General features: G+C 39.7%; 1 protein-coding gene across 1 annotated transcript in view; it reads right to left on the reverse strand.

Moving 5' to 3' along the window:
* Positions 1–27,225, reverse strand: part of DPP10 (dipeptidyl peptidase like 10) — a 580,058-nt gene that overhangs the window by 501,953 nt on the left and 50,880 nt on the right. Inside the window, exons 2-3 of the mRNA XM_081006655.1 lie at positions 18,526–18,621; positions 14,787–15,196 (exon numbers count right to left, since the gene is read on the reverse strand). Coding sequence (XP_080862781.1) covers positions 14,787–14,846 — 60 coding nt within the window. The 5' untranslated portion in view covers positions 14,847–15,196; positions 18,526–18,621. The remainder of the gene's footprint in view (positions 1–14,786; positions 15,197–18,525; positions 18,622–27,225) is intronic.

The raw sequence follows: 27,225 nt of genomic DNA on the forward strand, positions 1-27,225 counted from the left end.
GCAGGCAGGGGTCTTTCCAGGAAACACAGGAGGCTGCATTATACTCAGTCAGACCACTGATCCAACTAGAACTGACCGACAGTAGTTCTCCATGAAGTCTTTCCCAGCCCTACCTTGTATTGCCATGGATTGAATCTGGGACATTTTGCATGCAAAACACATGCTTTCCCACTGAGCTATGGCCTTCCCTCTGTAAATAAGCATGCTTAGGATTACAGCATAAATCTGACTCTCAAGATGCTTTAGTGACAATAATGGGAGGAAAGCAGGGGTACAACTACAATCTACATTCCTCGCAGGACAGGAATGGCCCCTGGACCTGTAACCTGTCTCCATTATTGGCTTGCACTAAATTGCTAAGAGAGTTGAACTGATGGGAAGAGATAAACAACAGTGGTTGCAGAATTTTCCTGCAGAATTTCTGGCAGGTGTTTGATCCATCTCATAGTTTTATGAGACAGGAAAGCAAGGAACCCTATAGCCCGTTTGTCTGTGACCCAGCCATGTGCCCATTTTCATCCTTGGAAACTAATACCATCTGCACTACATTTTCAGGCAGAAGGCAGGTACAAAATAAAAGATCATAAACATGTTGAAATCCATTGTGTTTTGCATCTTTTGTTGCCCATATGTGAGGCTCGTACCTACATCAGCAATTCAAAAACTGATTGATATGTGAATATGGAAATATTGAGAACTGAAAACAAGTTTTAGCCTTTGCAAGGTATATTACTGTTAGCCCCATAGTTATTTTGAATCCTCTGAATTCTAAAAGTACCCTGCAACTATGAAAAAAAAAGTCTGTATTAATCCAGTCTAAAGTCAATTACACCGAGTTCCAAGCGTCTGTGTGGGATGTAATAGTAGACCTTTCCTTTTAAAATCCCCTTGCAGTTTCTGGACAAGAAACCAGAAGTGAAATGAAGCACATCTTTTACTGCTCCCCCCCCAACCCTCAACTGCCAATGTAGAAATCCCCTAGAGAAGCAGGCATGATGCAGTGCAAGAAAGCCCAGCAGCAATATCGCACATTGATTTGCACAGTTTGCACTGTCCCAGCTATGATCCATTTCTGATCATAGCTGCATTTCTGATCATCTGCAGATGGCAGGGGGCTGGTCTGGGCTCCACGCAGAAGGGTGGTGTACTGCAGAGGACCAAAATCCATCAATCTCATCTCTACCCCCCCCCAAAAAAATGGGCTTATCAGCATCTATTCATTTATTGCTATTGTTACTATTATTAGTACGATTGCTACTATTACTATTATTCATTAAATTTCTATACTGCCCCTCATCTGAGGCTCACAGGACAGTTTATAATACAAAAGCACAAAAATGCATAACATAGGAATGAACAAAAACAATATCCACACAAACAGTTTAAAAGGCCATAGATTGTTTAATATTATGACCTTTTTTTCTTTTCATCACACTGCAGTCCATTTCTGCAGCACAGATTGTATGGACTAAGAACCAAACTAAACACAATTTTCATTGTATGAATAAAAGTAATATACATTGTTTAATATATTTTTAAAACTCCCTTTGGTGGGAGGGTTTCTTGAGTAGGACAGGGACCATAAGGAGTAGAGATGAGAGTTAACCCTTCCTTACCCAAACTGTAGACTGCCATGTCCCAAAGCTCTGAAGTACTGTGAGGGAGCTTCCATTAGAACCAATAGGAAATTCCACCCCCACAGGGCTAAATACCAGCTTTGAAGGCACAGGACGTGTGGGCTGTTGTAGCCATGGCAGGGCACAAAGGCTTGAACTCTCTTCCCCAATCCACCATGATCTTGACCCCACTCTGTCCCCAGCACAGCAGCTATTGCATTTTTTAAGTGCAGGTTATTTGCTTTCATACACTCCATGTCACACCTGGCTTGGCACAATGGAGATGTATCTAAATCCACACATATATGCAACAATAGGTGCAAATCCTGACTCCATGCAAAAGAGCATGCACTGGCTCTATACACATGGTAGACACATGTTCAAGCATATACCTCACAACCTATACACCTTTCAAAACCAGGACTGGTTCCAGCAAAAGCATTTTTGCTCCACATAAGAATTCCTATAGAGCAGAGATGTTGATGCCACACCCCAGACCCAGCCTACCAACCCATTTTTAATGGCTTGCCAGTCCCCCTGACAAACATTTACTGCTTTCTTTCTTTTTTATAAATGATTTTTATTAAGGTTTCAATAAAAAGTTAGACAGAAAAACATAGAAAATAAATACACAATACATAATCCAAAAAAAGAAGAAAAACACACAAAAAGCAAAAATAGAAACAGAACAATTAAAAACAATATCACTTTTTCATTTCCGTTTTTAAATTTACTTATTTTCTGGACTTCCTCATACCTCCCTCTTTTGTATCCCAGTCCAAATTGTTTGTCCAGCAATTTCTTTTCCACTTTTTTAATCCCAATTTTTAATCTTAATATAATATAACGTCAAAATTTTACCTCTTAAATACCAAATTTCCATTTCCTTAAACTTCTTTAATCCTAATCTTTAATTAATGTAATATAGCATTAAAATTTTACCTCTTAAGTACCAAATTTCCATTTCCTTAAACTTCTTTAATCCTAATCTTTAATCTTAATCTATCTATAACTTTATCCTGTACAGCTGGAAACCACTTATTTTCAATCCAACATCACTCTAGCATTCTTTAATTTTGCAGTGTTTCTGTAAATAATCTTTAAATTTCTTCCAATCTTCCTCCACCGACTCTTCTCCCTGGTCACGGATTCTACCAGTCATTTCCGCCAGTTCCATATAGTCCATCAGTTTCATCTGCCATTCCTCCAGCGTGGGAAGTTCTTGTGTCTTCCAATACTTTGCGATAAGTATTCTTGCTGCCGTTGTTGCATACATAAAGAAAGCTCTATCCTTTTTTAACACCATTTCGCCAACTATGCCCAGGAGAAAGGCCTCTGGTTTCTTGGGGAAGGTATATTTGAATACCTTTTTTAATTCATTATATATCATTTCCCAGAAAGCCTTAATCTTTGGGCACGTCCACCAAAGGTGAAAAAATGTGCCTTCAGTTTCTTTACATTTCCAACATTTGTTATCGGGCAAATGATAGATTTTTGCAAGCTTGACCGGGGTTATGTACCACCTGTATATCATTTTCATAATATTCTCTCTTAAGGCATTACATGCCGTAAATTTCATACCTGTGGTCCACAACTGTTCCCAGTCAGCAAACATAATGTTATGTCCAACGGCTTGTGCCCATTTAATCATAGCCGATTTTACCGTTTCATCCTGAGTGTTCCATTTCAGCAGCAAGTTATACATTCATGACAAATTCTTAGTTTTGGGTTCTAACAGTTCAGTTTCTAATTTTGATCTTTCCACCTGGAAGCCAATTTTCTTGTCCAATTTATATGCCTCCATTATCTGAAAATAATGAAGCCAGTCTCGCACTTTGTTTTTTAATTTTTCAAAACTCTGCAATTTCAGTCTATCTCCATCTTGTTCCAAAATTTCCCAATATTTCGGCCATTTGACCTCCATATTGACCCAAACATTTACTGCTTTTACCAGTTTTCATCCATTTTACTGATTCCAACTGTGGCTCTGGGCAAACCACTATCATTGTGAGAGTTGGTTGGGGTACTCTAACCTACGCTAGTGTTTCACAACTGCTGCCCCCCCAGTGGCTGTCTCCAGAGTGATTTAACCAGCTGTCAACCACCAAATTCACCAAAATGCCCAAGCACTGAGGAGCAGGGTTGATGAGAATGGGTGGGTGCACTGTATGTGTAGAAAGGGGGTGGCTGTATGTAGGGCATGGCAGTGAATGTGCATTATCTTTGTGGGATGTATACATGTGGTGAGTGCACTGTGTATCTAGCATGTGTGTGGATGTGCATGGTTATGGGTGTGCTGTCTGCACCCACTTGGCCCTACCCATCACTGACTTGCAGCCTTCAGAGAGTTAGCCAGCTCTTGATGCAGCTCTTGGACTAAAAAGAAATAAAGGTTAGGGGCCCTCTTTGCTATCGGGGAATGAACATAAACCGTTGTTGCTGTGCACTATCTATGTGGAACTTACACTGTGACATATGTTTTAATACACGTTTTCTCAAATGATATTTCTCTACAGTGGAAAAAAAAATGTAAGATTAGAATTAGCCTACAGAAGAAAGCAAATAATAATAATATTTTAATGTAATAGCTGTTGTTCCTTCCTTCAGTGGAACTATAACAAGAATATTAAATCTTTTCATAACTCTTTTGTACAGCTGGCAACTACTCTGCATCCTTGGCAGAACAGAACCCTGCAAGGGGTACTTAACATATTATAATTTTAAATCGAAGCATGCTCAAACTGCTCTGTTTTCTGCAAACATTTAAAACAGCGCTGAAAAACTCCTGACTCTTCTGAATAGTGGGAAATTGTACTCCTGGTGGTACCATTGGATTATTTATTCATGTTGCCATCACTATCCCATAGTGAAGTTATCCTATAGCCAAACCTGACTGGCTTTGGGGTGTTTTTAACATTATCCCATTCATTAGCCCTAGTCAGGGGTTCAAAAGACTACATGAGGGCTCAGACTATATAGCAAGCCTGACAATCGGTTGTGGTGCACGTGATGGCCCTAACCTAACTCTCCACATCCCTTGGAATGCTGGCTCCACCTCTCCTCTCCCGACATGTGCAATGAACAGATCTTGCACGGCAAGTGGAAAATTCTGCAGAGTCTAAGCATGCTAGAATCTTCCTTCAGATCTTCACTCAAAGGCTGGAGGAGCAGTAGGGATTGGGGGTGCCTAAGGGATACTGGGGGCATGGCCAGTGAATACACTCCTGCCCCCCTCCCTATGCATGCCTAAATAGAGGTACTGTATGCTCCCTAACAAAGCGGGATCACACATTTGACTAATCCAGAAAGGGAACAAAAGCAAGTGGGTTTGAGGCAGAAACTCTACCATGCCAAAAATCCTATTTTCTGTCTAAAAAATGAAATTGGAGTGTATTGAGTACAGCATAAACTTTATATGAGCAAATGTTGCAGACCTGCATAATGCATGCTAAACCTCTTGTGTTTAAGGCATTGTGCCCATCTTTCACCTTTGTAGACCACAGGCACCAAGTAGACATGGCTGGCATCAGCTCCTTAGCCCATGGGATGCAATGTACCCATACATTTAAAATGTAGGCACATATAAGCAACACTGTTCAGTAATTTGTGCTCACTAAAGGCATGGTGTGCGGAACAGCTTTGTGGGGCCGGGAGGAACCAAACCCATGACGACTGAAATAGAAGAACGGCTGGTGTTTGGAGAGTCATTTCATAAGTTCCATTAGAAAAGGCAATTAGATATAGTCTCATACATTAGGCTTCTACAAATCACCCAGGAACATAGTATCAATTTTTCTCAGTGGTAACAAGGATTTGTGAAAAGCAAATTTAGCTATGATTACATCCCAAGAAACTACTGACCTTGCTTTAAATAAGGTTTGTTACACCTTTTGTAAACATTTGGTGCCTACCTGCTTTAAAATAGCCTTTTTTCAACCATGCCATTAATCTAAAAGCTATTAATGACCAGGGCAATGCTCACAGTGCATGTAGTTCATGCCTAGGACAAGTAATTGCACACGGCCAGAGTAAAGATCCTTAAGTGCGCAAAAATTTCCAGTTATTTGACAGGGTTGAGGGGGGCTCACAGTGCTTTATTCATTTTTTAAAAAAATAAATTGGAAATATGTTTGCAAAAATAGCTAGGAAAATTTAAAATACTCAAGCTTTACATTGACAAATGGCATGGTAGCAACTGGAAGATAAAAACAAAACAAAAATGCCTTGTCAAAGTCCAACTAGTGTTGATCTATAAGGATTTGAACCTATATCAGGTTGGATCCACTTAAGCGCATTACACTGCCAGTGGGACCATTTACATGCTCTTAAAATGCTAAATAGATTACAGTGTATTCATAGGATGAGGGTAGGGAGTTCAATATATTGCAGTATTGATCTCTAATAGATTAGGTATAGCATAGCACTGGAAAGAGAGGCGATGGGAGTGAGCCAAGCTTTCAAGTTATTTACAGGCCATCTTTCCCTTCTCTAGGTGTCCTGCCTCATCTACTTTTACATACCATTTCTATTTTTGCATTCCCAGTGATGTTTCTCTGCCATCTGAATGCAGTCAAGGACCACAGCACTCAAAATAATCTCTATTTATTTATATCAAGTCCAACTCTAAAATACAAGAGATACTTGTATCATTTTGAAGATAGAAGGATTTCATGCATGGATGTGTCTGCATAGATAACGGTTTTACCATTTTCTCTTTTGAAATTTTTTAAGATTCAGATTCAGACATGGACAACAATGTAAATACATCCCAGAGTCTAATCACACCCTTCTTTTCCAAACTCTTTTTTTGAGTCCATTTAATTTTTAGATTGCAAGCCTTCGGGGAAAGCCCAGTGCCATAAAATTACTTTTCTACGGCACTTTGTAACCTGCAGTGCTCTCTAGAGCAAAACAACAAAATTAAGATGGTGCCCCACATGCCTAGAATTCTGCCTCCTTTATCCTGAATCACCTTGTCCATGTGGGAAGAGCAGATGCTGTGGGGAAAATGAAAGACCAAAGGGTAGTGAAAGCCTTGATATAAAGATGCAGCAAGCAGTGTGTGTGGTGGGGCAGAGACATTGAGCCTGCCAACCCCCACCACCCACCATGGCCACTGCTGCTGCTGCTGCTTACTTGAATGGGGCTGGGCTGGGTCAGGGTTGCAGTAAGGTTGGAATCACATGGTTACACAGATGGGAGTTGCCATGACCAATCTGGCACTCCTGTAGCTACAACAGCCTTCCCCATCCTCATGCTGCTAGATGAAGCTGCAGATGGGCAAGAAAGCCAAGGGATAAAGAGAAGGCCAAAGGAAAGGTGAAGGAAAAGAAAGGTGAAAGGAGTGACATTCACTCATTTCCTCAACTCTAGCTCAGTTTTGTGGCCACATTTTTCATACACGCACCCCCGCATTTGTTGTCCTCCTCATGGATGATTTTTAGACATCAGCTTAAAACACAGTCATAGAATCATAGAATAGTAGAGTTGGAAGGGACCACGAGGGCCAACCAGTCCAACCCTGCAATGTAGCAACCTTTTTGCCCAATGTGGAGCTCAAGAGATAAAGATTCTCATGCAGGGATGGGGAGGTTTTCTCAACCTAAGGGCCACACTCCTTTCTGGGCAGCCACATGCCAATGGTGAATGGAGCTGGAGGCAAATGTGGATAGAACTTCTACCTTTGTGTCCTAGGCTAGTTTTTCAACACCTTCTCACACCCCTTTCTGTTCTCTATGCAAGCAAGCAAGGGGTGCTATCAAAGACACATTCCAGCCAAACAAAAACACTTAAGGGGAGTGCAAAGCAGGGATGGCAAAGGCTATGGCTTGGAAACAGGTCTAGGGTGTGATAGAGAGGCCAGAGGGCCACATCCCCCCCCCCATCAGAGGTTCTCTGCCTCTAGTTTAATATGCATATAAACAGACATCTTAATTTTATTGTTATGCTGTTTTTGGTTGTTTTGTTCAGTGCCCTATGATTATATGGGATGAAGGGAAGCAACAAAATAAAAATAATAGTAAAATGCCACTGGCTGATAGCAATAAATGGGCATGTTTTGACCAGACCTGGTTAATGCCAACAAGAGATAAGCAAGACAAAATGACAGAGCAAGTGGGGGAAATGGAAGAACCACAGGTGATTGTCACAGTCAGCCGTTTTAGTCAGAGAATGGCAGGCTGCCGATACTGAATGCTCAAGTCAATCCAATAATGTATGTGTTTATATGCTTGTTTCTTCTGACTGTGTAGCATGATCCTAGGTGCATTTACTCGGACGCAAGTTGCATTGTGTTCAGTGGTGCTCATCCCTTAGAAAGTGCACCTAGGATAGCAGCCTTAAATTCCGTGTTCCCAAGCGTGTAGGCACATTGCGGCACGTCTCTCACAATATTGTCTCACCTCTCAGAAAATTCTGCCTGACAAATGACATTACAGTGTGCAAGAGTCAGGTTTATGGATAGCATCACTGAGTAGAAGAAAAGTCTAATTATCCAATGCTGAAAATGCCGACAGGGAATTGCATCGCTGCTGGGACAAAATAGAGCGGTAAAGCCTATACAAGGCCATTAGAGTGCTAAGCGCTCAGACAGTCTTCCCATTTGATGTCATTAGCTCATATTAGTGATGTGTGACATTTGTTACACACTGTATAGAATAATTCTTAATGGACCAAGCAATCAGGCTATTTCTCAGATATTGACTTACATTATAGCACGGTACATTTTGGCAATGGTCTGCTCCAGTTTATTAAACAGCTGGAATGGGGGGAAATGGTCATGTATTTCCAAAATGCTGTATACATTTAACTGATTTGCTCGTGCAAATCTTTGCATATAAAATAGAATTGTGGAGCTGAGAGGGAGAGGGAGAGAGAGAGACTGCATCCACTTCAGATATGCATATATACACTAGGGATGGGTAAATCTGTCAGTTTTTGTTTCTCTTTTTTCCAGTCTTGGGTTAAGGGCTTCACATTTCCACATTGGTCTGAATGATGCAATAATATCCACATCTGAATGCACCCTAAGAAAGCTGCAGTATTGCGTGGGCAGTTCGGCAGTTCCACCCCACCAAATGGGCCACTACTGTAAGAGTCTGACTTATTTGGGGTAGGAGTGGATTTATTGCACAAGAGTAATATTTAGCATTTGCTATTAGTCACAATGTACCCACTTTCGTTGTGGTGTGTTCTCGAAGCTACCAACATGAGTTTGACCAAACTGCGGGAGACAGTGGAAGATAGGAGTGCCTGACGTGCTCTGGTCCATGGGGTCACAAAGAGTCGGACACAACTAAACGACTAAACAACAACGATGAAGGTGCAAGATCTGTGCAGAAGTGCTGCAGTCTGACACAAAGACAGAGACCAGATCTAAAGTGCTTCCTATCATAACATCTGCTGAGCTGTGTTGGTATGAGAAGAAGCTTCCAAATTGCTGCCCTACCAGAACTTCAGACTCCAGTTCTGCTTAAAAATAAAATTGGTCTACAATCCAATCAGTTGCTTGCTTTCTTACTATCTTACTATCAGAAATATGCTAATAACTTTGGTACAGATTTTCTGAACTTGTACGCATACATGAGCCATAAACATGTGGCATATATTGGGGGGGGGGGAGGAAGAGTAGTCTTTATAATTCTCCTCCAGACAGCAGATTCTGCATTACCGGCTTTTTGCAGCTGCAGGTGAGTATTTCAAAGTAATTCATGTGCCTTTCCCAATGGATATTTTCTGATGTGCTGCTACAGTTCCATGCCATGCCCCTGTAGTCTAGCACTATTCCAGCTTGATTAGTGTTCCTCATATGCCTGGACTTATTTGAAGCACTAATCACACATCCAGTTCCTGAAAGAAGGAACATTTTGGGGTGAGCTCAAGAGCTACCCAACCAAAGAGGAAACGACAATGCATGGTCTTCAATAATGACAGGAAAGTCTCCCAGCACTGCAAAATTAAAGATTCCAACACCAAAACAAGAAAAGTAGCTTAGTAAATTGCTCTAAGCACTCCCTATTCCAGGGTACCCCTTGATCACTTTCCTGCATGTAACACCAAGTCATATCCATTCACCAAGGGGTGTAAGGCAGAAAGCACCACCAGGAAAATGTCAAAAGTATGAAATGCACAAATCTTCATTGTGTTTTTTTCCCAGGTAAATTTAACAGCTTGCTGCACAAACAAGGTGGAAAATATTTCTACTATGCAGTGTTCACACTTTGTAAGATGTTATATATTCACACTTATGTTATCAAGAGACTCAAAGTTGTTGAATTTATCAAGCCCAAGCTATTGAATTTTTTTAACAAGATGAGCAAAGCTTTAGCAGTTCTCTCCCTCTGTGACACAATCTTTCCATTTTGCCATTAGTAAAGCATAACGGTACACCCAACAGTGGTGAAATTCTGCGACAGGATCTAATTTACTTTCAGTGTTACAAGATGAGCCAACAGTGTAAAGAATAAAAACAAGTCATTTGCCCAAGGGGTGGCTTCTGAAGTCAAGGTTGTAATGAAAGAGAAATAAGGTGGGTATTTAGCATTCCCAGCTAGACCCTAAAAAGTTTTCTGTATTACAGATCTAAGTGAAAAATCATTAATTCAGTCAGAGAGCTGCTTAGCTCTCTAAGATTTGAAAGTGTTTCAGAAAATGCAGTAAAATGAATCTCAGTTAAGAGAGGGTTTCATTAGAAGGCTGGGAACTTTATCTAAAGTAAGCTGAAATGCTTTTGCATCCTCTCTCCTGTTTTCATTGGAAGGAGACTTCACTGACAGAGTAGAGAATCCGAATGTTTTGGACTACAATTTCTATCACCCGTGACTATTGGAAATGCTGGCTGAGGTTGTAATCCAAAACATCTGTAGGGCACCAGGCAAGGGAATGCTACCATAAAATGACTGTTTAAAAAAGAAATAAAGAAACCCAGAGCCACACATTATTCTTCATGTAAATATAAAATGAATTTTATTTATTGACGTTTAGAAAAAGTAAAAAAAATTCCCATAGTTATGCCTTGTAGTGAGCCAGACCAATGGCTCTAGCTGGTTCACCATGGCTTACCCTGTCTAGCAAAGGCACTGAGGCAAAATTATTTTTCTTGGAATCACCTTCTAAGTTTAAGCTTCAAAATTTATATATTTAAATTACTGAGTTGACTCATGGGCCCTTTGCAAGACAGGTTCCCAACAATTGCACTTTAGTTTGAAAAAGATCTATGGGTCAGTTTCTTCAAAGCAGCAGTCACCACCATGGCAGATTATAAATACAACTGGGAAATGTGCAAATTAAGTAAGAGATGCAAACAAAATAACCCCAAATTACGTTCAAAATGTCTTGCAATATTTGATCAAGGTTGCATATATTTCCTTTCGTCCAGTAACCACTCAGCCCTTGTAGTGTTCAATTACAGCTCAAACCACTCTCAGATCAGCTGCATCCAGCACCATTTTTTAAGGGCTTCTATTCAGACTAACAGCAATCATATATTACAAAGCTGTTGAATAGCATAAAGTGGAGGTTTTTACTTTCAAAATATGGACCAAAATCTAGCCCCACCATTTGAGAACTGATCACAGTTTCATATTTTTGCAACACACCGGCATGAAAATTGGCAAATCAATCCCCTGCCATCTGATACAGGGTCTGTTTTGTCTGCACAAAAATATAGTTAATATAATAATCCGGTCTCAAGGTGCTTCCCCAAAAAATGTATCCATAGTTTTATTAGGTGTCATGTTGCACTTTCAAACAATATATGCAACTGCCTGCCAGTCTTGCCACTGCGTAAGTAAAAGCAAAACTTCACCTTGTTCTAATACTTGCTTTATAGTGCTACACAGGGAAAAATGATTATTGTTAGAAAACATGGATCAAACCGGAAATTTCACTTGCAGTTCAAAGATTCTAATAATGACCTTTTTTGTGGGAGGAAGATTGCTCTTGCTTTTCTTATTTCCATGAAATGGAAGATGCTATACAGTTGACTGAAGCTAATGAACATGCAAACATCTCCAAGACCACTATGTTTCAGAAACATTGACTATGGTTTGTCTGTGGAAAGTGTGGCAACTTAAGATTTGAATTCATGCCGTCCTCCTAAGTAGATTTCTTTTTGATCAGCCTTTGCTCATGCACTGTTTGCCAGAAGCCCCCAACCAGATTTTGCACTGAATGGTCTGTTTCCATGTTTTCTACCACTTTTTGCCCCCTTTATCCTCCCCATCTGTATTGGATGGAATGTGTGGAATGGAGGCTGCACCTGGGAGCTTGAAAAAGGTGAGAACACAGGGCACCGTGCACAGAATTGTGATGATGACAGTCTCAGGATCACAATGGCACAGGACATCCATCTCACATGACTGCAGACTATCATGATACACAAGGAATAATGATCATACATGTTTGGTACAGCTTTTCCAGAAACACTAGGTGGTGGAGCCGGGGCAGAATCACTGCAGGCAGAACCCTGACAGGAAAAGGAAGAAGGCACCATGCATCTTCTAACTCTCAGCTCTAATGCTGATGCAGATCCAGTTGTTCCATCAGCAATTCAGGCCCCGACAGACAGCAAACTACCCAGAATTCATGTTCATCATGGCCAATGCCTATCTTCTCTCCATTTCATTTTGGATACAATCCTATTCCCACTGCACCCCAGTCTGATTCCACTAAAGGGTACTACAACAAAACCTTTTCACGGTGCCCAGTAGCATACCAGACACCCCAGCTTGTAGATTGTACACCTACAAAGGCTGCATTCCTAACCCTGCTTGCCTGGGAGTAAGCCCCCTTGAATTCAATAGGTTTATTTCCAAACAGACGTGCTTAGGATTGCAGCCTTGACTATTAAGCCACTCCATGTACAATTTTAATGTTTTTGTCACTGTCTCGCAGTACATTCCAGCTGATTGCTGAAAAAAAAGGATTAGCACTTCCTCCCTACCCCCAATTTCTATTGGAAACGCTACATCTAAGAAAACATGCTAAAGAGCTGGCTTTTTTTCAACTACTGAAGCATATTGTATCCCAACTTCATATTTATGTCAGCTTCTGCTACCATTTCCTTAGCACTGCAGTATCTTGAAATGTTTTCAAAGCACATAATACACCTGACATCATAAAGAGAGTGCAAAATATCAAAAGGTTTATCTTGGGCATTGTTATTCTTATGACAGCTGTAGCACAAAGGGTCCATGGCTAAACACAATTCGCTGGTGTTATTTCTTCTCTCCCCCCCCCCCGCTCGCTCACACACATATTGACCAATCTGGGTTTTTAATGTGACACTAACGTTTTTGTGCTTTCTTCCTGGCATGTGGTCAAGTGCATTTAATAACTGCTGCCAACAGTGAAAAAAATAGTTACAGCTGTAGCAGATATGATACAGGTCCCATACTGCATTGCACAGCCTTCATTTAGTACTCACAGAGTTAGGACTGAAGATCCTTAAGAGGAGTGGAAGGTGATTTTATCTTAACTGCAGTATGACCGGTTTAAATGCAATTCATAGGATTTTGCTTACCTTCATATGCAAACATGAAACAAGTGGTCATTTAGTTTCTATAGATACCATTACAACTTGTGTGGCTGAAAATTACAATCTTGTGAGAAACACATACCTTACGAATTACTCTTCGGTAATGTAGCCCATTTACACACACAAGAAGAAGATTAAAGCTGAAATCCTATGCACACTTACCTAGGAGTGAGCCCCAGTGAACTCACCTGGGATTTGTACTGTATAGGATTTTATTATGTCATGTTTCCTATATTGTGTCCAAAACAACTAGCAAAGCTAAATTTGTTTTAGAAACTAGTTTCGCTGTAACCGTACTTTACATCATTCATTTCTTTAAAGAGCCTAGATCCTCACTGTTCATAAGAATGCAGGAAGCCGCTGGATTTTGCCATATCACAGGGTGCCCAGCTGTGTGCACATTTTCTTGCAAGTACGGCTACAGTCCTTCAGATACTTATTTGGGAGTAAGTATCACTGAATGCAAATTGCATAGGGTTACGCTCCATGTCCCACTGCATGCAGTAGAATGTAGTTCCAAGTAAGACTGAGCCTGATTGCAGCTATAGCATTTTTATGCCCCTTCTGGCAGAATTTCAAACTTGGCATTCCATGTTGTGCTCTATATGGTCTTTCATATATATTGCTAAATATATAAAATACCTGCTTGTGATAGAATGACTCAATAATACAGCCCAGAAAATAGCATTATGCAGGGCTCCCATACACACATGTAATTGTAATGTAAAGGAAATAGATTAAGAAATGCTTACACCACCAAAAAGTCTGTGCCTTGCCTGAAAAGTTATTTTCACTGCTTTACATTTACCTTACTGTAAAGGGTAGATAGGTTTATACAGAAACCACTGCAGTCCTTCTGTCGGCCCTTTTCACTGTAATATTAGCAATGTCTATCATTTGCCACACATCGAATATGTATGCATGTGGCTCAAATGCAGAGTAAGGAGAACACAAAATGATGAGAGAGCTTATTTCATGTTGTTATTAGATCAATCCACGTCAGTCAAGACCGTTCACAGAATGACAGGGCCATCAATAAAAGTTCAGCTTTCCACAATATCTCTAGGCTATCCCAGCCACCAAAAACATTTTCAATTAACAAGCCAACAGCAAGCCAACTATACTCTATTTCATTTCAACTTGGCACACATATCTATTCATACAACTGATCTGACCTTACCATTAAAATGATTGACAAGAATTCAAAATCCCAGTGCCTGGAGCATTCCATACAGTACTCAGACAACACAAGAAACTAATGGAAAAAAATCAAACAGGTTGCTAACTGTGTGTGTGGTGTTTTCCTTGGCTGTTTTGCCCCTCATTGTAGAAAGTACTGCCAAGCCTACCAAACTTGCTAATCATTATAACCCATTGCTAATATTTAAACTTAGAAAGCTCACCAACTTAGCTATCCTAAGTGAAAACTAGAAATAACAATGCAAGCATTATTCAAAAAATTCAGAATCAAAAGATTCAAGTCTCTTCTTATAATCCACAAGCAATCAAAATTAGTCAAGCAAATATGTCAGAGTTTCTTAAATATGCAAAATAATGAACACCACACATTCCTATATATATGCACAAAGAGAGAGATGCACACACAATCTGCAACAATAATGAATTGTCCATACCTTGATCGTCTTGGATGACTGGCATTTGACGTGATGGGACACTGTTGCAGTTTGGTTCATGTTTCAGCACCCAGGATAGCGCACAATTCCACAATGAGTTATGGAGCAAATGGCTAGAAATCCGTCCTTCTTGCTCAGACTTCTGCTGTTGCTCTCTCTCTCTCTTTCTTTCTCTCTCTCTCCCCTCCTACGAGTGCTTATGGCTCTAGAGGCTGGGATGCTGTCAGATTTGTACAAGTCTGAATCTCAGCCTTAAACTCGAGTATTCATTTGATTCATCGTTCTTCAGGTTTCTGAAGCCTCTGCACACAGAGAGCTCAAATGCTGCTTCCATTCACTTGCACTGCACCTCTCCAGCACTGAGAATGTGACAGCTCCTCAGCGCAGCCAATGATCTCGACTCACCAACCCTTTGAAAAGAACAGAATACCAGCAAACTGCATCAGTATTTACTGCAGCCCAGCACACTCTCTCCTTCCTTGAAATTAATCTAACTCAGGGGGTAATTACAGATTAGCCTTCAAATCCTAACTGCACAAACACAACGCACCACAGACACATACATACACAGAATTTCAGTGTTATCAATTAATTTCGGGTTGCTGAGGTAGTGCTTGGAAAAGTAGCTGAAATATATGCAGACAATGAGACATCCCATCCAGATGCTTGCATCAAAACTCCCTCCTAATTTCTCTTTTGGAAAATCTGAAGGGAACCACCTGTTCTTCAGTCACACCATACACATTCCTGTGTTGAAATGGCCCCATCCCTTGGCATTAGGTTAGTACCTGGACTGTATTTTACTACAGAGTTCTCATGTTAAAACAGGATGCTGATATTATACCTTTGATCCTTTTCAAGTAGGTATAAGGGTTACACTATGCAAAATCAGATCAAATCCCTGCAGTAGTTCCCCACTTCTCCATTTCTCTTACAAGGGCTACAACAACTTGACTGACTTTCTTGTGGTCATTTTCTACAGTTCCTATGGTGCACAGAAATACACCAAAAATGAGGCAGCTGTATTTGTAGACATGACAATCAACGCCACATATGCTGAGGTGTAAGTGTGAACATGACAAACAGAGACAAAGGGAGAGGGACAGTATAGTTTATTGTTGACATTGTTTCTCTTGTAATGCTCTTCACTGAGCTAAATCAAGTCAAATATCTTGATTTGCAACTTCATGGAAATCAGGTAAATCAGCTCATTCCTGCTTTATACACAGAGGTTGCTTTCATTTGATGCATTTATTTTCTTGATATCACATGCTTAGCTCATCACAATGGGTGATATGAAATATGAGTCATATTCGGAGCAGACTCTGCTTTGAATATGACTTAGTCAGATTATCACCAAGAATCTATAAGGATGATCTTGAATATTAATGTTTTCTATTATGCATACAGTCATCCAAATCTATACATGAGACATTCAGTGAATGGGAATGTTGATGTAAATAGTTAATCCACGCTAATCATCAGGTGAAGATGTAGGAATAAATAAGAAATTCTGTTGCCCATTTAGTAAAATTGAATGTTATTACCCTTTTATGTCATGAGCAAAAGAAATGTGGCAGAACAGCCTCAGCTTCATTTATAAACAGGGTGGTCATGCTTTTAAAGCCCAGAGGTCTCCCGTGCCTTGGGAGGTTGATGATGTCACTGCATGCCACGCTAATAGCTCTAAGTGACAAGACCTATCATAGCCTCACAACTTAACAGAAATCAGCTTTTTGTAAACTGCTTTGAAGCTTTGTTGCACTCAAGTGGTACAGAAACCTCATGAAATTTAAAAAAGAAAAAAGAAATTTAAAGAAATCAATGACCTGTTAATGGATTCTGATATGTCCTGGTCATGATTCAATTCCACCTATAACATGAACTGTATATTTTGGAGCAGATTCCATTTGTACAGAATTTGGCTGCATTTCTTCCTGGCAAAGTGACGTAATTCACTTGGGTAACACGTCACTCACTGCTGCTACTTGTAATACCAGCACTAAACATGACAGATATGTCAAAGCAGAATGGACCATTGTGTGTGTAAATGTGTGTGTAAATGTGTGTGCTTGTATGTGCAGCTAACATTTCCTCTGTGGTAGCCTATACAAAACAGACAACCTGAGAAACAAAGCCTACATTTTCCATATCACTTCTGTGAGAAATTACATGTCACATCCTATGAGGCTGTGCCTATGCTGGAACCTTAACTAGTACAGGCTAATAATACTATATAGTGTTTGTTTGTTATTATGGTATGTATTTTTTGTGTTTTTGTATTGTAAGCCACCCTGCGATCTTCGGGTAAAGGGCAGTACAGAAAAGTAATAATAATAATAATAATAATAATAATAATAATAATAATACAAGCATGCTGATTTCCTGAAAACATGAGTCCAAGCAGGGCTGTGTCTGGATTCAAGAGGAATTGATGAAAGAATTCCCACAGGAAAACCTACATCTAGGATGAAGATCTGCCTAAAGGCACTTTCACATGTACTAACAGGAAGAGCAGTCTAGAGCAAAAGTCTGCCCAGTTCCAATGAGTCCATTTGGAAGAGGTTTGACCAGTCCTGAGGATCAATGAGGAAAATTCCAGGCAGGTGGATGAGCAAACAGAGATCCAAGGGTGAGCAGACACGGCTGGAGTAAACTGCAGGAAGTTACTCATACGTGTCCTTGCCTTTGCCCCCAAGAAGAGATAATGGCTAAATGCTTTCCCCCTGAACTAGAAAAAACATCATTTCATATTTAACAAACTGTGGCACACAGTATTTGAAGCTAATGAAATTCATTGCTAAGAGTTTGAGGAGGACTAAATATGCACTGAATTTTATGAGACCCAATAAGAACTTTATTGGAGTCTTTATGTCTTGTTTCATGCTTTGGCAAAAACCAATTTTCTGTGCAAATTTCCCCAAAAAGGCACCTAAATTAGACACCTTGAAGCTGTCAAATAAAATCCTTCTTTAGACAACAAGAGATGAGTGGGAGGGGGAGCAGACAAAGACATACAGCATGATCAATAACTTGCTGGCGTTGTGTTTGGATGGACTTCTACAAAATGTTAATTTATCTGTCCCTAGGAGGCATAAATTTCACTGATTAACCTCTCAGTCTTATTTTATCTGACCTAATTATAATATAAGCCTAACAAGGGGTCTCAAGAATGATAATGACTCTTTAAGTGGATCATTTATCAAGATAAAACATCATAGGGACAACTCCAATCAATAGGATGGGATTCCATAAAACGCTGCCTAAAATTCTCTGCAGGGCTGTTGTGGCGCTCACTCTTTGGATAAATGCCATCCACTTCTAGTCCTTTCTTTCTTTAATGCAACTTTTAATCCTTCATAGTGCTTGTAATCCTCTTTGGTAACTGGCTGCTTAACTAAATTCAGTTCTTCTTAGCATTGCACCTCGCTTGCTGCCTGCTAATGTGCATATTTGCCGTTGGCTTGTTCCAGAAGGAGGAAGAGGACAGATTGAAAAAAACGTATCATAGCCTTCAGGGTGCAACTAAATAACAAAGTGGATTCCAAAAATGTACTGGAGAGCATACAAAAGCCATGGACAGCTGCCTAGATTTCACATTACAGTACAGAGGAGGAAATCATAATGATGACTCTCCTCCTCCCAACAGCCCTAACAGGAACATAGGAACCTGCATATCCTCAAACCATTGGGTCCATTTAGCAGTGGCTCTGCAGGCAGGGTTCTCTCCCAGCCCTACCTGGAGATGCAAGGGATTGAACTGGGTTCCTTCTGCATGCAAGGCAGCTGCTCCACCACTGAGCAATGGCCCCTCCCAAACAGAACCTCGATCATCCTGGAAGAAGGGCAGAATTGAAATACAATTAATTAATCGATCAATAAATCATCAAACAAGCTGCTTCCTTTGAAGACAGAAAAATCTTTAAAGAACTCCCATAAGTCCAGAGGACAGCATCACCAAAACTTACGTTGTTCAAAGCCCTGCAGTTAAAACACATCAACAGCAACTGCAGGACACTAATACCATCATTGCAGCCATCTAATTAGAGAGACTATTCCCTGCAGCACTTGATCGTTATTCAGATCTCTCAGTACCCTGCTGTTAATACTCTAATTCCCAGTATTGTTCCCTTGCCACACATATTTGCCTCAGCCTTACTTCCAAAGCCTTATGTTCTTCCTTACCAGCGCTGCCAAAGTCAAATTTTTCAAATTATGATGCATCTAATGGATGTGATAGCAAAAGAGATGAGCAAACCAATATACTAAAGTTTTGATAGGCAAGGAGCACTCAAGGGACGATCCCAATTGCTATTTTGCTTTCCTTCGACAAAATGCTCTCAGGCAGTATTTTTTCCTTTTATTGCTTCTTATACGCTCTGTGAGCTGGACCATGGACTTACTAAACACTAGCAACTACTGATATCAACTGAGCATATTCTAATTAAAAGGGGTAGCAATAAGCTTTTATGAACAAGTGCAAGGCAGATTTCTGAGTGATTGGTAATCCCATCCAATGGCAAAGAGCAAAACCTCAGAATCCTGACTAGTGTTAGAAATGGAGGGGGGTGGCCAAGTTTTGATCCTACATGGCGGGTGCAAAAGAAAATGGCATTGTTTCCACTTTACATTCCTTCAGATCTAGACTCACAGTTCTAATCATGTGAGGGTAAAGTAGGAAATAGGAAGGCCAAATTATCATTTTTTTTAAAAAGTTGTTAATTAAGTGTGTTAATTAAGAAAAAATTAAAACACTCACAAAGTTCTTAAGGTTGGTTCTGCTCATATCACATCATGGAGTACCTCACAGGAAGTGGCAAGGGAAGTGACCATCATCTAGCCTACCCTATTACCAGTGGGGCAGTATACTCTATAACCAAAATACACTGACATGCAAAAACAGAAGACCATAGTATACAAGTACTAAGATGACAGCATGCCACAAGAGAAGAGCAAAAGGAATGAAGTTTTACATGCCATGGATATATGTAAGACAACAAATAAGATTATTCCCAATAGATATGTTAAAGACAGGCTGCCACACATACACACACGCTTGGCAGATCACCAGCCAACGTTATACAGAAGGCAGGATAGAAATTGAATAAATAAATTAAAATATAATATTTTATATGTTATTTTGTAAACTGCTTGGCGAATGTCTCAGTGGTAAGTGGTGTGAGTGGGTGTAAGAAAGATTTATAAAAATGACACTTATCTGAGCTCTCCATAACACAACAAAGAGCATGCAGAGACCATTTATTTTGTCTGTCTGTTAAGTTATCCTGCCTTTTATCTATCAAACAAATGACCTTGTGATTTGATGGACTGCTTGTACATGTGACTACAGGGAAACACAGTACTTTTTAAAAGTGTCAGCTCAGTAAAATTTCTTAATTTGTCTTTTACTTGTGGCTCCCAAACAGATGACTACTGTTTTAAAAACAAACAAACACATAGATAAATGTAATCATACACTAGATTATGTTTGCAAGAAAAGCAAAATAAATTTGAGCCAGTTGCTTAGAATTGGCTTCATGATGTTTAACTTCAACCAATATTGAGGGGAGGGAAATAATGTAGCACTCTGGCCCACTAGAAGAATTAAGTGGGGTGGGGGAGAAAGAGAAATGGTTTAGAGCCTTCATCACTAAAATATATACTGTCACCCACACATCTCACTAAGTGTTTGATGCTTTGATCAGAAAATATTCATGGCACTCGGTACAATTCTAAGGTTTTCTCACATTATGCATTTCCACATTAAGCTTTTTAGTAATTGTTTTTCATAAACACTAGGGCATCATGAAGCTACGCCATTATCTAAGCACTTGAGGTTATTTTAATTTCAGCAAACCCTTATTTACACCAATCACCTATAGTTAGATTCTTCTTTATAGCTCTGTTCAGGTGTTATAATTCCCCAGGTGAGTAGCATTGAGGGGGGAGAGCAGGGGTGAATGCCTGAAACTCCACCCTGGTCCCAATGTCCTCCACAAGTTGATTGTCTGAAGTGGGAGGAGCCACTGGTATTTATGGAGACTATCAGCATGGTTCTGAATGCCCTTCTGACAGCACAGGAGACACTCTGCTTCAGAGGTTGATTCTCCAACTCATAGAGGGTGATGGAGATGAGATACAGCTTAGCACACACATCTGTGCTCCTACACACATGGTGGTACTCATGTGGGGGATTGCAGCACCTGAACAAATCTAACTTCTGCATGCTTTGTGTCATACAGCACATTGTTGGCCTCTTCAACCCATTGCAACAGAACATTCATAGTGGAAAAGAATCCAAAACAATGAACCAAATTTCATGTAAGAGATGAGCTGCTACCAATACTTAAGGCACTCCTACATTTCCAGGCTATCGCAAATGGCCAAAATATAAAAATGACAAAAGAGGTCATTCTGTTTATAGCTTTCTATACTTCTTCCAACAGCTAAGTTTAACTAATATGGGTGACAACGGGACCAACACATTATTAAGTAGCATGGCAGCATTCCTTATCCACCATAAAATGAATGGAAAAAAATAGGTGGGGCAGAAAGAGAGAAATAATGTGTAGAAATTTTTGGTCATTTCTCCTCTCCTCCTTCCTGATTTCCACATGTTCCTTACATGGTAAGTGGGGGGATGCTGAGCAAAACAATGCCACTTTCCAAAACCTCTCAAGGTGTAATGCTGGCCTTTCCCATAACCCTTTCCTTGGGCCTCAGGTTGTTCGCTCCCCTTCCCCTTCAGCCCTGAGAGAACTGCACAAGCTGGTCTTGGAGATGATCATAGAATGTCACATCCATTCCCTACACATAAGGGATACTGGTGATAGATTCAAGGCAGGTCACTTGCTCCCATTCGCCAACCTCAGCTGCGAGTGTTTGCTGACCAAGGACTACAGCCCTGTGTGCATTGTTCTATATGGCAGAGATTTTCTCTGGCAGTGTGTTTGTTTTTTTTTTTTATAAGATATTTATTAGGATTTTTTTTAAATATTACAATAAAAAATGAAAAAGAAAAAAAATACAAAATAAAAATGATTAAAAACACTCAAATTTTCCATTGCTTATTTTTCCTTAGCTTGTTTCCCGGACCTCCTCATACCTCCCATTTTTGTATTCCAGTTCAGTTTGTTGGTTCAGCAAATCCTTACCCTCTTTATTTATCCTAATCTTTGGTCTTAAAATAGTAACGTTAGATTTTGACCTCTTAACAACCCCTTTTTCATATTCCCTTAAAGCATTACAGCTAGAAACCACTTAATTTCTATCCAACATCCTTCTAACATTCATTAATTTTACAATATTTCTGTAGATAATCTTTGAACTTCTTCCAATCTTCTTCCACCGACTCTTCTCCCCGGTCTCGGATTCTGCCAGTCATTTCTGCCAGTTCCATATAGTCCATCAGCTTCATCTGCCATTCTTCCAGAGTGGGTAAATCTTGTGTCTTCCAATACTTTGCAATGAGTATTCTTGCTGCTGTTGTGGCATACATAAAAAAGGTTCTATCCTTCTTTGACACCAATTGACCGACTATGCCCAGGAGAAAGGCCTCTGGCTTCTTCAAGAAGGTATATTTAAATACCTTTTTCAGTTCATTATATATCATTTCCCAGAAAGCCTTAATCCTTGGGCACGTCCACCAAAGGTGAAAGAACGTACCTTCAGTTTCTTTACATTTCCAACATTTATTATCGGGCAAATGATAGATTTTTGCAAGCTTGACTGGGGTCATGTACCACCTGTATATCATTTTCATAATATTCTCTCTTAAGGCATTGCATGCCGTAAACTTCATACCTGTGGTCCATAACTGTTCCCAGTCAGCCATCATTATGTTATGTCCAACATCTTGTGCCCATTTAATCATAGCAGATTTCACCGTTTCATCCTGAGTATTCCATTTCAACAGCAAGTTATACATCTTTGACAAAATCTTAGTTTTGGGTTCTAATAGTTCTGTTTCTAATTTTGATTTTTCCACCTGGAAACCAATTTTCTTATCCAGATTATATGCCTCCATTATCTGATAATAATGAAGCCAGTCTCGCACTTTGTTTTTTAATTTCTCAAAACTCTGCAATTTCAGTCTATCTCCATCTTGTTCCAAAATTTCCCAATATTTCGGCCATTTGGCCTCCATATTGAGCTTTTTCAGAGCTTTTGCTTCCATCGGTGACAGCCACCTTGGAGTTTTATTTTCCAATAAGTCCTTGTATCTTATCCAGACATTAAACAATGCTTTCCTGACGATGTGATTTTTAAATGCTTTATGTGCTTTGACCTTATCATACTACAGATATGCATGCCATCCAAATACATTGTTAAAACCTTCTAAATCCAAAATGTCAATGTTTTCAAGAAGCAACCATTCTTTCAACCAGTAAAAAGCTGCTGATTCATAGTAAAGTTTAAAGTCTGGCAGGGCAAATCCACTTCTTTCCTTTGCATCTGTTAATATTTTAAATTTTATTCTAGGCTTCTTGCCCTGCCAGACAAATTTAGAAATATCTCTCTGCCACCTCTTGAAACAGTCCATTTTGTCCACAATTTGCAATGTTTGAAACAAAAACAACATTCTAGGCAATACATTCATTTTTACCGCAGCAATATAGCCCAGCAGTGAAAGCTTCAAATTTGACCAAATTTCTAAATCTTTTTTCACTTCAGCCCAGCATTTTTCATAGTTATCTTTAAATAAATTCCCATTTTTTGCTGTCATGTTAATCCCCAAGTATTTAACTTTCTGAACCACTGTTAAACCTCTGGCAGTGTGTTTGTATAACCCTCAGCCCATGACAGTTTCGAGTGTCTACTGAGGCAGCAGAGGAACTTTGATGAACTACAAAATCTAAGATGAAGTTTGCCTTTTTGACAGAAACATTGGGCCCTTGAGAAAGGCAATACCTCTGGACCTTTAAGACATGCACCATTCCACTGCCAGTTAGAGAAGGGCTCAACTAGCACAGAAGACATCTCTCCAACCTTTCTGAACAAAATTGCTCAAGACAGCATTAAGGACTATTAAGAGGGCAACAGGACCCAAAAAAAGGAAGATTTTGTATAAAGAGTGGGGTAGATAATTGGGGAGGAGTCAGGCATGGAGAACTTGTGGTGCTCTAGCTGTGGTTAGACTCCACTTTCCATCAGCCCCATCAATGTGGACAATGCTCAGGAATGATAGAAGTTGTCATTGAGCAACATCTGGAGGACCACAGGTCTCCCATCCCTCCTTTAAACATTATCAGCAACCACAATGGCAGAGGGTGCAGCACAAACAGACCTCCTATATCCAAGTTCATATGAACATACAAATGCTGCCTACCGGTAATTAAAAACAAACACTGGGTTATGTCCAGAGAATCTCCAGGGGAGTTAGCCTTACGCAAGGGTACTTTCCCAATGCCACCTTCACGCTTCAGCCCCCATCACCTTCAAAGCCTGAATAAAACAAACTCTTGAAGGTGCTCTCCAGAATGTCATGGAATGGGACATGGGAGGCTGCAACAGGAGAAGAGAATCAACAGAAGTGAGAAGTGTGTTAGATAAAGTAAAATACCTAGGGGTAAACATAACAGTAAAAAATCTAAGTCTATTTAAGGATAATTATGAAAAATGTTGGACAGAAATTAAGAGAGACTTAGATAGTTGGTCAAAATTGAAACTTTCTTTGTTAGGCCGAATTGCTGCTATCAAGATGAACGTATTGCCAAGGATGTTGTTTTTATTTCAAACACTTCAGGTTTTGGACAAAACGGAGTGCTTTCAGAAGTGGCAGAGAGACATTTCTAAGTTTGTCTGGCAGGGCAAAAAGCCCAGAATTAAGTTTAAGATATTAACCGATGCAAAACAAAGAGGGGGCTTTGCCCTGCCAGACTTAAAGTTGTATTATGAAGCCGCAGCGTTCTGCTGGCTAAAAGACTGGCTACTTCTTGAAGACACTGATGTGTTGGATTTGGAAGGGTTTAACAACGCTTTTGGATGGCATGCATATTTATGGTATGACAAGGTTAAAGCAAATAAGGCCTTTAAGAACCATATTGTCAGAAAATCACTGTTTAATGTCTGGACAAAATATAAAGACTTGCTGGAAAATAAAACACCAAGGTGGCTTTCACCTCTGGAAGCTAAGGCCCGAAAAAGACCCAATATGGAGGCTAAATGGCCAAAATATTGGGAAATACTAGAAAAGGATGGAGACAATTGGAAATTGCAGAGTTTGGAGAAAATGAAAGACAAAGTGCGAGATTGGTTACATTACGCTCAGATTAAAGAAGTTTTTAAAAATGATAAGAAACTAGGGTTCCAGGTGGAGAAATCGAAACTAGAAACAGAATTGTTAGAACCAAAGATTAAGGTATTTTCAAGGATGTATAACTTGCTGTTGAAATGGAATACACAAGATGAAACGGTTAAATCGGCTATGATAAGGTGGGCACAGGACATTGGGCATAATATCATGTTTGAGGACTGGGAGAGGTTGTGGAGTAATGGATTGAAATTTACTGCATGTAACGCTCTGAAAGAAAATGTAATGAAAATGATTTATAGATGGTATATGACCCCAGTCAAACTTGCCAAAATTTACCACCTGTCTGATAATAAGTGTTGGAAATGCAAAGAGTGTGAGGGAACGTTCTTCCACCTCTGGTGGACTTGCCCTAAAGTGAAGGCGTTCTGGGAAATGATTTATAATGAATTGAAAAAGGTATTTAAATATACCTTCACTAAGAAACCAGAGGCTTTCCTTTTGGGTATTGTCGGCCAAGGGGTGGCAAAGAAGGACCAGACATTTTTTATGTATGCAACAACAGCAGCAAGGATACTTCTCGCAAAACACTGGAAAACTCAAGATCTACCCACACTGGAAGAATGGCAGATGCAACTGATAGACTACATGGAACTGGCTGAAATGACCGGCAGAATTCGTGACCTGGGAGAAGAGAGGATTGAGGAGGATTGGAAGAAATTTAAGAACTATTTACAAAAGCATTGTAATTTGAGTGAATGCTAAATAAGATGCTAGACTAAAACAACTGAGCACCACTAAATTTAGAAGTTTTTAAGAAAATAAGTAAGACTGTGAAAATTTAGCTCCTTCTGAGAATTATAAGATTATGAAATATAGAAGGGATATAAGAATTTAAATAAGATGATAAATTGCTGACAAAATGTTATAACGATGAAAGTGGGAGCGGGAGATGTGAGGAAGTCCAAAGAAAATGTGAAACTATGTTAAGACAAATGTTATATTGTTTATTATGTTTACTCTTATTGTAAAACCCAATAAATTGCTTTAAAAAAAAAAAGAGAGAAGTGTGTTAGATAACTTGGGATCAAACATATTAATTAAAACTAGGATTAATTTATTTTAGATCTTTTGTTGAGGGCTGCAAGTAGAGGCCCATCATAGTACCAACCCAACTCATTATGCTGCCCCAATTTTCCAGTAACTATTCCAGCAAATGGTTTTAAATTTGGAAAGGCAGCATACAAATAACATGACTGACTGATTGATGGGATTTCCAGCAGCTAGAAATCACAAATGGGAAGAGTGCTATTGTGTTCAGGTCCTGCTTGTGGATTTCCTAAAGGCACCTGGCTGGTCACTGTGTGAACAGAATGTCAAGCCAGATGGGCCTATGCATGGCCTGATGCAACAGACTTCTTCTTATGTTGTGATGTGACACAGTCACATCCAGGATACGCTACAATGTTTTGTTAAGGGAGTATAACTTGTTAGTTGAATTATCCAATTTAACTAATGGAGGGGGGAATCCCCTTTTCTTCCTAAGAAACGCATACAAACAAAATCCAGAAAACCTTTTGCAGAGCTGCAGAGCTGTTAGGAACCCCACAAGCTAGATGGAACAGGAGTAAATGTCCTGAAGCTGGAAATATTGCTCAACTCTAGCTAATTCTAATTCAAATGGTCTTCACCAGTGGTCCTAAAAATAAAAGCCAATGTGAAACCTGCTAATGGATGCTGGTCATACAACCAGGTTTCTTTCTTTCTCTTCTGCTTTTAGTGAAACAGATATTTACAGTCAGTTCTGGAGAAATGTTCCCTTGGTCTGCCACTGTAATAAAACAGTTTATCTGGGAGTTTTCCACAACCACTTTGACTTTACAATACAATTTTTTCAATATTTGCTGATGGGTTGTATTTTTTATTTCAGGTCAACACCTTCTGATATATGTTCGGTGTCGTACAAACAGGGAGGGGGGAAATGACAGATATTTATAGTTAGCATGGGAAGAGAGTATTCCCTTGCAATATATATAGAAAACATAAGCGGTATATTTGGGATCCAGACACAAACACACCACCTCAACCTTATGTTCCAAATTTTCCGTTTATGTTGCTGGGAAATGAAAGTCAATCTGATGGGAAAAGCTTGGGTGGCAGGTGGGGGAAGTATTATAAAATCTCACT

This window comes from Podarcis pityusensis (genome assembly GCF_964106645.2).
Source record: "Podarcis pityusensis genome assembly, chromosome: 1".
NCBI lineage: Eukaryota > Metazoa > Chordata > Lepidosauria > Squamata > Lacertidae > Podarcis > Podarcis pityusensis.